This window comes from Trichomycterus rosablanca, chromosome 3, assembly GCF_030014385.1.
Source record: "Trichomycterus rosablanca isolate fTriRos1 chromosome 3, fTriRos1.hap1, whole genome shotgun sequence".
Classification (NCBI taxonomy): domain Eukaryota; kingdom Metazoa; phylum Chordata; class Actinopteri; order Siluriformes; family Trichomycteridae; genus Trichomycterus; species Trichomycterus rosablanca.
In genome coordinates this window covers 12,833,959-12,852,233 of record NC_085990.1, presented here as the reverse complement: position 1 = coordinate 12,852,233, position 18,275 = coordinate 12,833,959, and the positions used below count along the sequence as shown (strand labels likewise).

The window sequence follows — 18,275 nt, the reverse complement described above, 5'->3', positions numbered from 1 at the left end:
GCTTCTTGTTCTAGCTTTATTATAAAAAGAAAAATAACTTTCAATTAGGGTGGCATAGTGGCACAGTGGGTAGCACAAGAAGGGCCTAGGTTTAGTTTCCCTGCTGGGCGGCCAGGGTCCGAAGTTCTCCCTGTTTGTGTGGGTTTCCACTAGATGCTCCGGTTTCCACCCACTAGTCCAAAGACATGCAGTCAGGCCAGTTAAGGCTACAAGAAATTGCTTTTAGTGTGAGTGTGTTTGCCCTGTGATGCACTGGCTACCTGTCCAGGGAGTGCTACGGGGCGCTGTTGGCTGGATATTTTTGGTTGGTGGACTATTTTGAGTCCAGCAGTGACCGTGAGGTGTTTAAAAACTCCAATACACACCACCATGTTAGTCACTGCAGTGCTGAATGATCCACCACCCAAATAATATGGTCCTGACCATTGAAGAACAGCATGAAAGGGGGCTAACAAAGCATGCAGAGAATCAGACGCACTACAGTAAGTAATTGTAGAACTACGAAGTGCTTCTATATGGTAAGTGGAGCTGATAAAATGGACAGTGAATGTAGAAACAAGAAGGTGGTTTTAATGTTATGGCTGATCATCCTAGTTCACCAAGACTCCAGCTCCTTAAGCTGTCTATGCATGTATGTGGTTTATGTCTGTTTTCACTATTAGTTATTACTGATTTAAATGATATATTACATCTTCATAGGCCTCAAAACTATTTGTGTTGACTGCATATAGTTACCAGAGGAATAAAACAGTAGAGTACAATATAAAGGCATCCAGCCCATGACATAATCCACGTGGACACAATGCAGTAGAACAGCAACTCTAATGTTTGTTCACTGTAAATACTGTTTAACAATACCACTGAAACTTCAATGATGAACTAGGGTTGTTCTTCCTGAGATCTCTTTATTGCAACAAAAGAGAGTATTAGCATGCTAAAAGGAGTTCTGCACAATGATCTTATTAAGGACAGAAACAAAACCACAATTGTTAAGGTTTTGGAACATTGAAAGGTTATTCTTAATAAACAAAAGGTTTTAAAGATTACCTTGTAAGCTTTAACAAAACTGTATGATGCATTTCACCAGCCAGTGACAGATTCCTCCATATTTGCTATACCATTGAAGCAAAACTAAGATAAGATAATGGCAACATTACAAAGAGGTAAATGCTTTACTGTCCCAACTTTTTTTGGAATGTGTTGCAGACCTGAAATGCAGGAATGGATGTTTATTAATAAATGAAATGAAGTTCATCAGACAAAACATGAAATATCTCAGGTTCATCATGTCTGTAATGAAATGAAATAAAAGTCAAAGTAAACGTAAGAAACTTTTTTTATTTTATTTGCATTTTCCATGCTGTCCCAACTTTTTTCTGATTTGGGGTTGTATATCATTACTTGCTATATCTGGGAAAGAATGCCATGTAGGCTACAGATGCTGGTAAAGTTTAAATAAGTAAACCTTAAGGCCACATTCCACAGATGCCTAAATACAGGCACATAAACACACTAATGATGGTTAATAGAGAGAAAGTTGCACATACACATGAATGTTACGCTCTACACACACACACAGTGGGAAATGGAATCCAAGCGGAAGACGGTCACATTCATTCCTTAATGGCATTTTCAAAAGGCTAATGGTTCAACATCCTGTTTTTCATTTTGTTTGTTTAATCAAGATACTAATTCTAAAAACTCTCTAATTATGTACAAACAGGGCAAGACTATAAGCAAGGGGTGTCCAAACCCTTTGAAAGAGTGTCAGACATTATCATATAAGAATGTCTAAATACTGGTTACTCTTATTCATTCATTGTCTGGTTTACCACTGCTTAATTCTGGTTAGGTCCTGGGTTTGATCCTCAGGTGATACTAAATTGTCCATGACTTGTGGACTGATGAATCTTGTGTGATGAATAACTATCGTTTCTGTCATGAATGTAACCAAAGTGTAAAACATGATGTTAAAACATTAATAAACAAGCTTAATTCTGGTCAGGGTCACAGTGGATAAAATTAACTGGGTTAGGCAAAAAGTAGGAAACACCCTGGACAGGTCACCAGTTCACACACCTTGGACAATTTTGTATCTCCAATTAACCTGACTGCATGTCTTTGGACAGTGGGAGTTCTCAAAGGACACCGGAAGAACATGCAAATTTCACAAAGAAAGGACCCAGATTGGTCCACAGGGGAATAAAACCCAAGACCTTCTTGCTGTGAGGCGACGGTTTTATCAACCACTCTGGTTACTTATATCTTAAACAATATTTAACCAATATAGAAACATGAAACACATCATGTATGGTTATTCATATGTAATATGGTAAACAGAATGTGGACACATTAAGTTTTGGATCAAGCAAAAGAAGACCTTAACAAAACTGTAATGATGGAGCAGCAATACTGCATAGAAAGGATGACTGATTTAAAATTTCTCCTCAGTATTGTGTACGACTGATCAGCAGCTACAGTAAAGAGTATCGCTGCTAATTGGGGTCGTATTAGTTATTGAACACAGTAACTAATTCTACTCTGTGTTCAAAAGAGAGAAAACATGCTGTTAGTTTAGGCCAGAGGCTTTCCTGCATCCCATGTAACATAGAGGTATAGCCTGCACCTCTCCACTAAAAGCCTATTATTGCGCTTTGCATTTACTGTATGAGGCTGGCTTTTGGTCACTTTTGTGAGCCTCTAAGACCCAGGTTAAAATCATAGCTGATTGCTAAATGTATGCCGATCACTGTAGCACTGACATTGCATTGGATGGCCTGAATGCCTTTGATATTTGAGAATTTACTAACAAAATGTAACAAAAAGAATGTAGACAAACAAAATAGGCAGTGTATACACATCTGTGGTGCATTATTTGTTTGGATTGTATTATGGAAGAATAATAGAACCTAAGCATGGCCTGACCGGCTCCTCAACATTTGGTAATGTGATAATCACTGGCTCTTTGAGGTCACAAGGCGTGTTTGGGTGGCTTGAAGCTTCTGCTTATCCTGCAACCGAAGTCTACACATAACAGATTAAAATCATCACATAGATCATTATTCAAAATAAGAACGTTTTCATTCTTCCATTTGGTCCTATTGAAAACCTTATATCTCTTAAATGTAAAAGCTCCCTCAGCCTTTAATATATTTTGTGCAAACACACACACACACACACATACATACACAACTGATGACACTCCCTACTTGCTCAAATGGCCACTAAAGATGAAAGAGAGACATTACCAAGTCACATTAGTGAGACGTTTAACCAGATGAAAGAACGCACCACTTACAGTCCGGCGAAAATGAAACAAGCTTGAGGAGGAAACACAACAGGAAGGGGGAGAAACATTCTATAGTTTGTCTACAACCACCCCGTGAACTCTACCAGTCTGTGAAAATGGACTGCAATGGAAGTACTCAACACAAGACTTACGTCTCCGCTATTACTCTGGAGCTTAAACCATCAACTGGATCACACACTTCACAAAGTAGGATGAATGGGACAGAGAACAAGATGCCAACAAGCCCAACACTGAAAGACAAGAAGGCAGATGTGGACACATGTAAAGGTTAGTAAAAACTTTTTTAGAGCTGGTCGTGAAATTCTGTATGAGTAACTTTGTTAGGAAATGATATGATACAAATTCTCCACTGCACATAGTTTTCCAATCTTTATTAATTCATTTTAATGTAATAATATGTGAATGATTACTTTCAATGGTGGGTCATTTTTCCATTGATAATGGGGTAAAGGGGGTAACGAATATGGCATAGCAGCAGATTGGATATCTAAAGTTATTCCTCATTAGTGATGTGATTAGGATAAACTACAGTAAGTAACTTTTCTGTGCCAGTGTAAATAGAGCTCGACTGCACACATAACAAAGAACATGGAACAGTGGTTTTCTGCCAAGGTCAAAAGAAAAACCAAACTGTCAACCAATGCTGAGATAAAATTTGTCTGAATGGTCACGTTATACAGAGATTGAGCTGCTATAAATCAAAATCAGAGCTTCACATTGTCATGGGCTTACAAAGCTACAAACATGCAACAAATAAGACCCAAAATCTAAGTATTAGAGGACAAATAGGGCTTTGAAAAGAAACAAAAGTTTCAAGTACTTTTTAAAAGGTGTAGTCAAACTAACCCTGCTCTTATGAGCAGAGACGTCACTATCTACAGACAATGAATTTTAAGGCCATGCCAATTTTCAACCTAGTAGATCTTCTGCTCTAATTATTGAGCAATTATTGTGTGTATAGGCAGGTCACAAAGACTTATAAATGCATTTTAAAAGAGTTTCAAAATAGGTACTTCCAAATTAATATAAAAATGAAACAAAAGCTCAGTTGGTAGTCTGTGTCTCTTGTTTTGATTCATACTGCTAGTCAAACCCTGAGAGTTCTTCTCATGTCTGTTTTCCTCCCAATTACAGTAAAGTACCCGAAAGTACCCAGACACATTGAACATGTTAGCTATAGGCTTGAACTGTACACATACAATATGTGCTAGCATGGTATGTGTTCCTAATAAAGAAGCCCGTTAATGCTGCTGCATCTGATCCAGTAATACCAGTATAACACCCACTGCCAGTTCATTGTCATAATATCATCCTTGCAGGCTGAGGACGGTCTCCACCCAAATAATAGCTGGTCATTGGAGATTGAATTTAAACCATACTGGGGAAAAAAATTAAGTGTTAAACATTTGCATGTCACACAGTGGTTTGGTGGGTAGCACTGTCACCTCACAGCAAGAAGGTCCTGGGTTGGAGCGGTCCAGGCCTTTATTGTGTTGAGTTTGTATGTTCTGTATGTGAAAGAGCCAATTTCTTCCCACAGTCCAAAGACTTGCAGTCAGATTTCCTCCTAAATTACCCCTAAAATTGCCTTTAAGTGTGTGTGTGTGTGTGTGTTTGCCCTGTGATGAACTGGTGACCTTAACAGGGTGTTTCCTACCTTTAGCCCAGTGAATCATACCCACATTACCCTAAATAGGATAAAGTGGTGGTAAAACAATGAATGAAGATTTTGCATGTCATATTTTAGGCTTCATATTCCTCTCAAAATGTCAGATTTGAATAATGTGAAGATGTTTTTTCCTGTAGAGTATGTGCTAACTTATTTTTTTACCTAGAAAATGAACAAAATATAAAAGTTAATACGCTAAAAGTGTCTAAACTTAAACATAAACCCATGTGTAGCAAGTAAATGATAATGGTCCACTCTGCTAACTTAATTAGCCTTTTAATGAAGTGCTTAGCGGCAGCCATTAGAACCGCCCATGCTGATCACATGACTCATTAAGGGTACATATGTACCTGTCTTGGCTTTCTCACCTGTTTGGTTCGTTATGATTAACACACGTTAGTCATCTTACCTAAGAGAAGAAGCTGCAGTGGAACAGGTGAGTGTTTGGTCTTTCAGTATATACTGAGCTATTGTAATATTTGTCACCGTTGTGTAATGTTGGATAAAACACATATACTGGAAAAGCATAGATGTTTGTTTTTTGCTGGTGGAGACACCCCCCACCCCCATGTTTACTGGCAAGATTACATCTTAAACCACAGACAATGTTCTAAATAATAAAAACGTCACAACGGTAATGGTTGTGACATGACTTGGGACACCACAGCCACAGATGCTTGTAAACTGCTTGCTTTACTGTAGAAGTTCTGTGTCTGTCTGTCTGTCTATCTATCTATCTGTCTATCTGTCTATCTATGTGTCTATCTATATTCCATATATATTCCATATAAATATATATATATACTTGTTTCTACACTCACTGTCCATTTGATCAGCTCCACTTACCATATACTGTAGAAGCACTTTGTACTTCTACTGACTGTAGTCTATCTGTTTCTCTACATACCTTTTTTAACCTGCTTTCACCCTGTTCTTCAATGGTCAGGACCACCACAGAGTAGGTATTATTTAGATGGTCAATTATTCTCAGCACTGCAGTGACACGGACATGGTGGTGGTTTGTTAATGTGTGTTGTGCTAGTATGAATGGATCAGACACAGCAGTGCTGCTGGAGTTTATAATTAGACACTCCTACCTGGTTGGTCCACCTTGTAGATCTAAAGTCAGAGACGATAGCTCATCTATTGCTGCTGTTTGAGTTGGTCATCTTTTACGCCTTCGTCAGTGGTCACAGGACGCTGCCTACGGGGTGCTGTTGGCTGGATATATTTTTGGTTGGTGGACTATTCCAGCAGTGACTGAGGTGAGATTATTTCAGCAGGGACAGTGAGGTGTTTAAAAACTCCAGCAGTTTTGCTGTCTTATCCACTCATACCAGCACAACACACACTAACACACCACCACCATGTCAGTGTCACTGAAGTGCTGAGAATGATTCACCACCCAAATAATACCTGCTCTGTGGTGGTCCTGGGAGAGTCCTGATCCTTGAAGAACAGCATGAAAGGTGGCTAACAAAGCATGCAGAGAAACAGATGGATTACAGTCAGTAATTGTAGTACTACAAAGTGCTTCTATATGGTAAGTGAAGCCAATAAAATGGACAAAGTGTGTAGAAACAAGGTGGTGGTTTTAATGTTATGGCTGATCTGTGTATATATGAGAAGTTTGGTGGTATGGAATGAACTGGAATGTTGAATGATGGCTAGCCTTCTTGTCCTTCATCAGTGCTTGACCCAACAAATGCATTTTTTTTTACTGAATAGGCACAAAAGATACTCCTGTAGATACCCTCCAAATTACTGTGGAAAGCTGTTCCAAAAAGTGCAGGCTGTCCACTGGAGTTCCTTCACACCAAACTGTTCAAACCTTCTTATGGCTTTGTGAACAGAGGTGTGTTCATGTTGAACCAAGAAAGGGCCTTCCACAAACTGATCTCATAATGCATATCATTTAATCTAAATTGTTGATTTTATACATATTAGCAGTGGATGACCTGAGAACATATGGACAACAATTAGAAGGGTTGTCCACATACTTTTGCTCTTACATTGTAGCTGATAAGAAAGATATAGGAGTAAAATATTGCTAATACTATTAATACGTGTGCATTTAATTATAACGTATAACATAAAAACTTGGGGCTTTATCTTATCAGATGCTTTCAGGCCATTTAATTCTCAGCATTTCAGCAACCAGTAATGACCACATGAATGTGATGCAGTGACTTATAAAGCTGAACATTGCATAGATGTCAAGACTGGTGTGTAAGCTCTTGTTTGCAGAAAATCTGCCTCATGTTAACACTTGTACATGTGTGAGGGCATGTGTGAACTTCCTTTGCTGCTTTTTAAAAAAAGTGTGCATTGCATTAACGCAAAATTTTTTTAATGCTAGTCTGTGAGGCTGTTTTGTTATTTGACCATGACAGAATTTTATAATTTGAGCATGTACTTTTTTTTTTTTTTTTTTTCACTCTTCAGGTTTGTATAGTAAGTTGGCTTCACTAAGTAATTTACTAGCACTGCAATGTAAATATAAATTTGTTGACCGTTGTGAAATTGTGTGGTTGTTGTTTTTGCGCTACTTGATTGTTTGCGTTTTTTAATGTTCATACTCTACATTCCTTCAGTGAGTGTTCTAAAGCCAGTTCAGTACAAGCTGGAATCATGCTTTAGTAATCTGACTGGAAGCAACGTTTCCTTCCCTCCTTCCTTCCACTCAATTACTCATTTTTTTTTTTTTATCTTAGGCTCTTTGGTCAAGTTCCTGGATCCTCCGGAAAAGGTGCAGGTGCGTGTTGGGGAGACGGCACGACTCCACTGTTCCTTTATTAGCTCGGGACCTACAGCATCCTGCTGGATCCACAACAGAAAGAAGGTCTGGAATGGATCATTGTTATTTTGTTATTTTGTAACTACTGTGTACCTTTTTAATGTATTAAAAAAAATCTGAACTAACATGGCACCTGGGATTTTTTATAGAAATGTGTTTGAGCTATTAGAAACCATAAGATTAATAGATGTGGGGAAGGAATGAACTGCACTTTTACAAGAGTTTCCTCTGCTGGTTGTCTTCTGTACCAGCGGTCCCCAAACTTTTTTCACCACGGCTCGGTTTCATATAAGATATAATTTCCCGGACCGACGGGGGAGGGAGGATTTAAAATAGAGTAACTATATAATGGAAAATCAGTGTGAAAACTAAACTTTTTTTTCCCCCTACAACAAGATGCTGCTCCCACCTATTGGTGATAGGAGACAGTAACACTCGAAGAGTTTGCAAAATTTAATTTAATACTGTGTTTTATTTACTTCTAAGAACTAGAAGAACCCTCTATGTACCCAGTATGAATAATGAAATCTTGACTTGTCTAAAGAAGCCCATCCTTTGTTTTTGGGTGACATTCTTTCACTCGGTTTCCCTTTATTCCCATCTCTATAGGTTGTGGTGGATGGAGAGCGCACTTGTATAGAAAACAACAGCAGCAGCAGTATATTGATCATCTCTGAGGTGCTTCCAGTGGATGCTGGAAGCTACACAATCTTTGTGCGAAATCGACGAGGCACCAATCAGCACACAATCATTCTCGGCATCTTGGGTGCGAAATCTTCTTCCATTATCTCGATTATCTAAACATGATTGATTCCCCCCAGCCCAGCAAATCCTAGTCTCTGAATAGGTATGCTTGCTAAACATTAAAACCAGACCTCTCTTTCATTTCTTCAGATCGACCTGAGCGACCAGCTTCTTGTCCGTTCGTGTCTCAGCTGACTCCTGATTCTTTAGTCCTGTCCTGGTACGGTCCTACTTACGATGGTGGTTCACAGGTCACAGACTATGTGGTAGAAATGCAGAGCCTGGAAACGTCTAATTCAGGGGACTGGAGTGTACTCACTTCTCAGTGTAAGGACACAACGTATCGGGTGTGCTCAGGCCTTCACCCACAGGGGGAGTACCGCTTCCGTGTACGAGCCTGCAACGCCATGGGGGTTAGCGAACCCAGTGAGGAGACTCACAGCATCAGAATGGAAACAGCAGGTAAATGAAAACACATTTGCATTCAGATCGGCTGTTTTACAAAACACATTGATTTGTCTTAAGTGTGTGTAAACTTTTAACTTCTACTTTAATGCTTATTTTGAAGGGGAGCCACAAGAAGAGTCCTTGCCATGTGCAGATGTGGTCACTGACACTACACACAAGGTCAAAGATCTCTACAACATCCATGAAAAATTAGGAGTGTAAGTACCTGCTTACGTCATGAAATCAATGAAGCGCTCTATGGCCAAAAGTATGAGGACATCCTGTTTGAAAATAATAGCCATTAATATGGAGTTGGCTCACCTTTGCAGCTACAACAGATGCTTCTCTCCTGGGAAGGCTTTCCTCAAGATTAAAGTGCATCTGTGGATAATTGTGCTCATTCATTTAAGAGTATTTGTAAGGCCAGGCACTTGTGTTTGATGAGGAGGTCTGGCTCGCAGTCAGCATTCTAATTCATGCCAGAGTTGTTCAATAGGGTTGAGCTCGGCCTTAGTGCAGTCCAGTGGAGTTACTGCATCAAACCTCGCTTTGTATTAGGAGCACAGTCATGCTGGAACAGGAAAGGGCGTTTTCCAAACTGTTCCCAATGTGCACTGTATGCAGTTTATTTTATGTACATTATTTTATGCACCTAATAGCAATAGGTGTGGCAGAAACAATGAAACCTTATTATATGAGGGCTGTCCACATAGGTAGCTATATGGTTCTATGGTTATCATAATATAACTTTTTCTAACCTTTTAAACCTAAATTCATGTTTTTTTTTAATTTATTTTTTAAATTTTTATTCAGAGGCAAGTTTGGGCAGGTGTTTCGACTGACCCATAAAGAGACCGGACGTGTATGTGCTGGAAAGTTCTACCGAGCAATCGGATCTAAAGAGAAAGATGCTGCTCGAAAAGAGATTGAGCTTATGAGGGAGCTGCACCATCCTAAACTTGTTCAGTGTCTGGGTGCCTTCGACAGTCGCTCTGAGATCGCCTTGATTATGGAGTAGTGAGTGGAATTTTTATTATATACATTTTAGTATGCTTAGCAGACATGAAGCATGTGTTCAATATATTTTACCTGAATGCTTTGTTGCGTCTGTGTTACATTATGATTGCAGTGCAGCAAAGCTTAACCTTATGTAAATAACTGTATTTGACATGTTGTTTAGCCTATCATATCATAGATTTACAAAGACTTAAGTGTACATTTTGATTTAGATGCCTTGGGTTAAAGATACATAAACATTGTCTTATTTTAGTTATTTAGGATGGTTCATTTTAGTCCAGGCCTGGTTGACAAGAGAGCAAGGGTTATTGTCAACTATAAGAAAATAAATGATGGGCCGCTCGGGTGGCGCAGCGGTAAAAAAAAGACACGCTGGAACCAGAGCTGGGATCTCGAAAACATCATATCGAATCTATGATGTATCGAATCTCATAGCGGCCACATGAACAACGATTGGCCTGTTGTTCAGATATAGGCGGGACTAAGCCGGATGGGGTCTGTCTCCCATGACTGGTGCAATTATGACCTCTGCTGGCTGATTGATGGCGCCTGCAGAGAGATGAGAAAAGAGTGCTCTCAGGGTGTGTCTCTCCGTACACAACGCTGAGCTGCACTGCACTCGTCAAAGTGTAGGTGATGAGATGCATACAGCATGCTTACCATGTGTCAGAGGGGGCGTGGGTTAGCTTCGTTCTCAATCAGAGCAGGGATCGGCATTGGTGGAGAGGAAGTATGATGCAATCGGGCAATTGGACGCGCTAAAAAAGGGAGAAAAAGGAAGAAAATGCATTAAAAAAAAAAAGGTCAGATATGATTAGAAAACTGGTTTGTGTCAACATCTTAAGGCTTGACTGAAGTTTGATGCTGATTACATGGACAAAAATAATTCTGAGGAAAAGTTTTATCATTAGATTGAGTTATTTGGCCATAACGATAAGAAATGTGTTTGATGTAGAAAAGGTGAGAGATTCAACCCCTAACCACACTGTACATACTGTGAAGCATGGTGTTGGTAGTGTGATGCTTAAGTGCCGTTTTTATGTAACTGTTGCATTACAAAAACTGAATAGGATTAATAGGAAACATTATTGAATCCTGGAAGTTTAGAGTTGCATGTTTCAGCAAGGCACTGATCCAAAATGCTAACTGGAAGGCCAAGTCAGGCAAAATGTAACCCCTAACCCTGTTTAAATATGTGAATCCTACTAGATGTGGTCCATAAGCTTGTCGATTAATGTCGAATGTGACTAATTGGTGGAAAAGAGCCAACATGGCATCTGATCAAATCATAACCTGTGTACTGTTTCTGTTGCAGCATTGCTGGCGGTGAGCTGTTTCAGCGCATTGTGGATGACAATTTTGAACACACAGAACCAAACAGCGTGAATTACATGCAGCAGATTCTAGAGGGCATCCAGTACCTTCATCACAAAAACATCATCCATCTTGACCTGAAACCAGAGAACATAGTGTGCCTCAACACAACATCGACACTTATTAAGATTATTGACTTCGGCCTGGCTAAAAAAATAGGTGAGTGTTTAAGTTCTGAATGAAATGACGCACTATACAGATCTTCTTAGAGTATCTTGACACCTTACTGTGAGTTGTTGCCTCTGTTCTATTTTTGTGGCTATTCACTCTTCTTGGAGGGCATTACACAAGATTGTTGGGTCAAAAAGCACTGTGAGGTCAGCTACTAATGTTGAATTTTAAGGTCCAAAGCAAGCCAGACCTTCTCTATTAAATAAGGTGTTAGGGCTCTGTGTAGTCTTCTAAGTTCCTCTGTGTCAAACCTGTCAACTACAGTATGTCTTTATGGACCTTATGTTGTGCACTTGGGACATTCATGCTGGAACAAATAAGGATAACATTTTTATAAAGTTGGTTTGTTAGCAATGGGTGTGACTGAAACATGAACTCAATAATTGGGAGGGGTATCTACATTTTGCCATAAAAAGTAGAGTGTATGTAGTCAGTTTATCCCCAATGTAAAGGAACTGTCACTATGACTAATAATGTGACTACATCCGTTTTGCTTTAATTTTGATCAGTTATGGTCACCGGTTAGTAGGCGTGGCACTGAATTTCAGATGCATTAAATGCTATAAAAGCAGCTTTGTAGTTGTCCAAACCAAGGACTCAGTACATGACTCTGTGCACATGAAGTCTATTACAGGTGTAGAGACTGGTACGAAGGCTGCAAAGCATGTTCTACACTACACTACGGCATCATTGCTAGCTTGATGTTTGCAGGTGTTCTACACCAAGCATCCACAAAACCCAATGCTGTACCAGCACTGTGGAAACAGTTAAGAAAAATTTATTTATATATTTTCTAAGAACATACACCTATGGGTTTGGAATTAGATAATTAGAAAGCACATATGTTTGGGTGTCCACAAGTAGTAGTGAACTAATGCATGAATAATGTATGTGCAGCCTGAGTTTTATTGTTGCCCATCTAAAGAGGGTTTAACAGCAAGACGGAGCAAAACATCTGATATACTGTAGATCTGACTAAACAGGAAGAGGCAGTTCCCACTGATATGAGATGTTTGGAAGTCTTTGTGTTAGTCCGGGGTTTGCAAAAGGGATGCATGATATTTACATGTTGTCCTAAATCCTCAGTAGTGTTTATGATAGTCTACAGCCCCTTTGCCTGAATAAACAGGTCTAGTTTGACTGCACCCATTAGACTTCCAATAACATTGGAAAATTCACTAAGCTATGAATAGATCAGCTTGGTCGAGATCAACAAATCTGGAATGTCATTAGGGCAATTTTTAGACAACTTCTGAGCATAAATGCTGGTCTCTTTGCCAAGGGCTGGAAGCAAAACACAAACTGGCACGTAAGGAAATTGTCCAGATAGTTAGATGTACCATGAAGAACCATTTATTAGAAGCTGCTTGACTTTTGTGATGTGGGCAAATAATCTTTTAAAGAAGTCACATAAAACAGAGATTATTATTTGGCCATTATTTTAGTGAAACATATTCAAACCCAACAACACTGTACCTACTGTCAAGCATGATGTTTGTTTGTTGGTTTGTTTGTTTATTAGAATTTTAACATCATGTTTTACACTTTGGTTACATTCATGACAGGAATGGTAGTTATTCATTACACAGGTTCATCAGTCCACAAGGTTATATCAAACAGTCATGGACAATTTTGTATTTCCAATTCACCTCACTTGCATGTCTTTGGACTGTGGGAGGAAACCGGAACACCCGGAGGAAACCCATGGGACACGGGAAGAACATGCAAACTCCACACAGAAAGGACCCCGACTGCCCAACTTGGGGATCGAAATCAGGACCTTCTTGCTGTGAGGCGACAGTGCTACCCACATAGCCACCGTGCCGCCCAGCACGATGATGGTGTAATAATCTGGGACTGGTGTGCTACCAGTGGAGCAGGTGCAATTCAGAAAGAGGGCAGAAATGATAAAAGTGGGGTTGGCTGAGAATTAGCTCATAGTTTGACATAATTTGATGTAATTGGTGTGAACCTCAACCCTGTTGAACAAGTTCGGGATGAATCAGACCAGGGCATTTAATCCAACATTTGTGCCTGTCCTCACAAATGCTATTTTACTGCATTTGTGAAAAGCCTCCCCAGAAAGAGGAGACTGGTATGGCTGCAACTGTTTAAGTGACTTTTCTTGTACTTCTCATCTGGCTTGCCTGTCAAAGGACAATTACTTGCGGTTTCACAAACATTCTATTAAATAATACTTTCTGATTAAATGCTTACATCAGATTAGTCAATGCTGCAAACTAAATGGTTTCTGCTTTCCACAGAGCCAGGAAAGCCTTTAATGGTGATGCATGGTACACCAGAGTTTGTTGCCCCAGAAGTGATCAGCTTCGATCCAGTGACTCTAGCAACCGATATGTGGAGCATCGGGGTGATCTGCTACATCCTGTACGTACTGTATCTTTGCTCTTCATACTTTACATCAGGCAACCCACATGTGATCTGTTATAACGTTGTGACTGCATGGCTCCCAGTACTGCAAATTTAATTATGGTCTTTTGTTTCTCTTCTAGACTGAGTGGCGAGTCGCCGTTTCAGGGAAGCAACGATGCTGAGACTTTGGCCCTCGTCACTGCTGCGTCTTGGGAGTTTGATCCAGAGTTTGACGACATTACTGATGAGGCCAAAGACTTTATCTCCAAACTGCTAAAAAAGGAAAAAAGGTTATGCAGATGTTTTTGCACTTTACCATTTAAGCCTAGCATTTCCCTCAACTTTCCTTCCGATTTAGTCCTATCTGATTACCCAATCACTGCTGATCTCCTGGAGGATGGTTTTCTGTTTCTGTGCGGGTGCCATCGATCAGCCAAAAAGGCAGGAATTACACTGGACAGGTTGCCAGTCCATCTTAACCTAGCATCTGTCTGTAATCATGCATTTTACACCTGGGAGGGGTTCAGCCACATTTCTTTCTTTAATATGGTGGTGGATGACACTGATGATTTGTACAAAAATAAGTCATTTATATAGAATTTTCTGCTGGTAGCAGTTTGGCTAAGATATTTTGAAAACTTATCCTACATTTAAATAACTAAGTAATACAAAGGATCTTCAAAAAGTTTCCACACTTTTATATTTTGGTTGGGAACGGTGAGGGTGGGAGGAGTAGTAATTGGTTGTGTCGGAGAGTCCGGGTTTAGCACCATCTGATTTCCATCTTTTTGGATGCTTAAAGAAGCTTTAAGGGGGAAAAGATTTTCATGTGATGTGCAAGCAGCGGTGCATCAGTGGCTACACACTCAACCAAAAACATTTTTTGCTGATTGCATTTAAACAGTGCATCAGAAGGTGACTATGTAGAAAAGTGATGTCATTTGTTTTTGAAATTCTTATTTAATAGAGTTTAAAAAATGTGGAAACTTTTTGAAGAACCCTCGTAATAAAAATATTAAGCCTTAGGTGCTCTTTGATAGTAATGGCAGCTAAAGTTATTGTCTAGAGCCTGCTATTAATACTAGATGAAAAATGTACAAAAAGAGAAAACTCAACTCTTGTCAACTCTTGGTATCCTTGACAATTTGGAATTTATTGTCGTTCGCTAGTTTTCTAGTAGTAAACAATGAGCCGTTTTAATTACTTTCCTCTTTCGGCTTCTATTTGTCTCACAATTAGATCCAGGATGTCATGTGATCAGGCTTTAGCTCACCCATGGATGGCTTCAACCTCTCCACGAGTCACCAAAACCCTAAACAAGGACAAGATGCGCCGGTTTCTGGCCAGGCAAAGGTGGCAGGTGGGTCTGTGGCAGCAATAAAGTAAATGATCAAAAATGTAACTTTAGTAACTTTAAAATAAATAGTACAGTGTATTTTAAAATGTCACCATATATGAACAGGAGGGAATTTCGCAATCTCCACAATATGCCAGTTGGCCAGTCAATCTTAGCACACAGACATCTGTTAATAGAAGAAAACGCACTGTCTTGCCAATCATGAAATGCTTCACTTAAAGTATTTTATTACTTTATACACACATTAATCAACTGCCCTGCCATTAACCACGTAAGATGAATCTACAGTACTACCATTTGAAAGGGCGGCACGGTGGGTAGCACTGTCGCCTCACAACAAGAAGGTCCTGGGTTCGATCCCCAGGTGGGGTGGTCCGGGTCCTTTTTGTGTGGAGTTTGCATGTCTGCGTGGGTTTCCTCCGGGTGCTCCGGTTTCCTCCCACAGTCCAAAGACATGCAAGTGAGGTGAATTGGAGATACAAAATTGTGCAGGACTGTGTCTGATATAACCTTGTGTAATGAGTAACTACCGTTCCTGTCATGAATGTGACCAAAGTGTAAAACATGACGTTAAAATCCTAATGAACAACCATTTAAAAAAAGACCCCAGACATCCAGATTCTGGACTTTCACTATGTAACCACCACACTCCCATGAACTTTGTAAAAGGTGGTTGACTTGTGATTGGTTGGTCCTCTCTCTGTGGTGGTTAGTAGGTAGATTTACCCATTTGGGTTGACTGCTCGTTGTTCATATATTAATAAAATAAATAAATTCACTGGTAAAGCAGTTATTTCCTATTTATAAACCATGTAAGGAAAAAAACACTGTGCGTTTGTGCGTGTGTTGTAGAAAACTGGTAAAGCTGTTCTGGCACTGAAGAGGATGACCCATCTCTCACATAAATCAGATGGCTTGGACTCTCCTGCCAGCCACATGAAAGGTAACACAAACACACACACACGATGCACACATTACAAAAATAGGCCACATTTAATATAAAGCAAAAGCAGAACCTGTTGTTTCCCCCTCTGTTAGACACTGGACTGGGAAAAGAGGCTGAACAAGCCGTGTTGTCTCTGGAGCAGCAGCTGAGGAGCAAGCCAAATTTTCCAAAAGCCCTTCATGAGCTGACTGAGCCGTGTGGTGCTACGGTGCACATGGCATGCACTGTAGAAGGTAATGAGAGATGCCTCATTAGCAGTTTTTAACCTTGGGGTTGGGACCTAAGATGCAGATTAATATGGAGTTCTAAGCAGATAAATATTACTAAATAATTAAGTTTTTTGCATTGTGAACATTTAGCATTGCATTTATTGTGACAAGTTTCCGTTTTAATATTACTCTTGAATGGGTTGTTGATCAGCTAACATTCTGTGGAAGATGTACTCATACAGCAACGTACTGCTGGGGGTGGTGTTGTGGTGAGTTAAAATGGGGGCAGCAGCTTAAAAAAAGGTTGAACACCACAGTTCTACATGCATTCATGAAGCAAGATAGAACTGTTGTAGAACTTGCTATCATATGGGCTTCCAACCAATCTTGGCAAACCGACCACTGTTTCTATATACGTATAAACAATAGTTTGTATGGGTGATTTGGGGTGCTGAAGTAGTTTGGAAACTGTTTGTGACAACCCTAACTACTATCTGAGATTAGTACAGACTTTTCTGGACTTACCATTTGGATGCTTGTTGCTTTATCCAAAGGGTGCAGTCGAACTAGCCCGATTCATATGGGCTCAGAGAAGTCGCTGGCTGCAGTCAATCACAATTACTAACAAGGATTAAGGAGAACAAGCCAGAAAGTTAAATTACCTTATAAAACAATCTAGACTGTCTTGAAGATCTAGTTAATAAAGATGACTCTTACAAAGTTTAGTACTTCTGTAAGATCACCAAGCCCCCCTTCCCTGCAATGATTCTACTCGGTATGGGTTAATTTGTGTAAAGCATGGCCCTATAATCAATCATACCTCTGCTATTCCATAGTAGAGGTGCAAGAATGATACGTACACTTGTTTTTCTGTAGGTTACCCCGACCCAGAAGTGGTATGGATGCTTGGTAACGAGCCCCTGGAGAAAAACAATCGTGTGCAGATTGAATACAAACAGGATGGACTGTGCACGCTCACCCTTGCTCAGGTTCAACCGGAAGATTCTGGAATATACGAGTGCCGAGCCTCCAACCAACTGGGCCAGGCATCGTGTACGGCCAGGCTCACTGTGGCCATATAGATGCAGAGGATTTGGTCCGCAAAATGTATGTGTAAACAAATAATTTATACTTCGTTATAGTCACGAATCAAAAACGACCAAAAAAGGCACTTTAATGCACGGTTGTTTCTAAGTGGTATTTTACATTAATTACAATACGGTTTTCCCTTTATTGCATGTAATGTTATTAACTAATCATGGATGATAAGCTAGAAATGACATGTTTTATATGTATTTAACCTTTATTTACCATACGAATATGTACCTATAGCAGTGTAAAATAAATAAAAGTATAACAATTAATCAGTCTTGTTCTTCCTTCTGCAACAAGATGATGAGTATTGTTGGCATTGATGGCAAGAACCAGATGTGCTCATTTTCAACATCAGCTGCATGCTGTTCACTTATGCTTACTTCACACATGATTTTTGCCCTGATTTTCGCTCGCCAACAGGTCGCCGCTAGATGTGGCAACTCTGCGTTTGCTTGGGGCTCGGAAATCGGCTCTCAATCGCTATGCGTGAACTGTTCAACAACTCAAAACCGTGTAGTGTAAAGGGTGTTGCGATCAGGTTGTAACTGTTGTGAATGCAAGATACAGAAGGGAAACCTGGGGGGAGGAGTGTAAATATGTGTAACTGAGGCATAATATAGTTTATATCGGAATACATTTGCACACAAGCTTTACAGTATTTGTGACTTCCATGCCAAACCATAATATCAACGTTGCATTGCAAAAAATATTTGACTTCCAACTCTCTGCAGAACAGACCATCCCTGCTGGCCGTGCAGCCAAACCC

At 39.8% G+C, this 18,275-nt stretch overlaps 1 protein-coding gene across 1 annotated transcript; it reads left to right on the top strand.

Annotated features, from left to right (window-relative positions):
- The first annotated feature begins 3,405 nt into the window (after window positions 1-3,405).
- On the top strand, window positions 3,406-17,760 carry LOC134310086 (myosin light chain kinase, smooth muscle-like). The gene is made up of 13 exons (XM_062991603.1): window positions 3,406-3,577; window positions 7,694-7,821; window positions 8,386-8,542; window positions 8,671-8,982; window positions 9,089-9,185; window positions 9,781-9,984; window positions 11,300-11,517; window positions 13,794-13,917; window positions 14,043-14,192; window positions 15,142-15,262; window positions 16,112-16,227; window positions 16,308-16,438; window positions 17,291-17,760. Exons 1-13 carry the CDS (start codon window positions 3,406-3,408, stop codon window positions 17,494-17,496), a joined length of 2,136 nt encoding a protein of 711 aa, XP_062847673.1. The 3' UTR covers window positions 17,497-17,760.
- The last annotated feature ends 515 nt before the right edge of the window (window positions 17,761-18,275 follow it).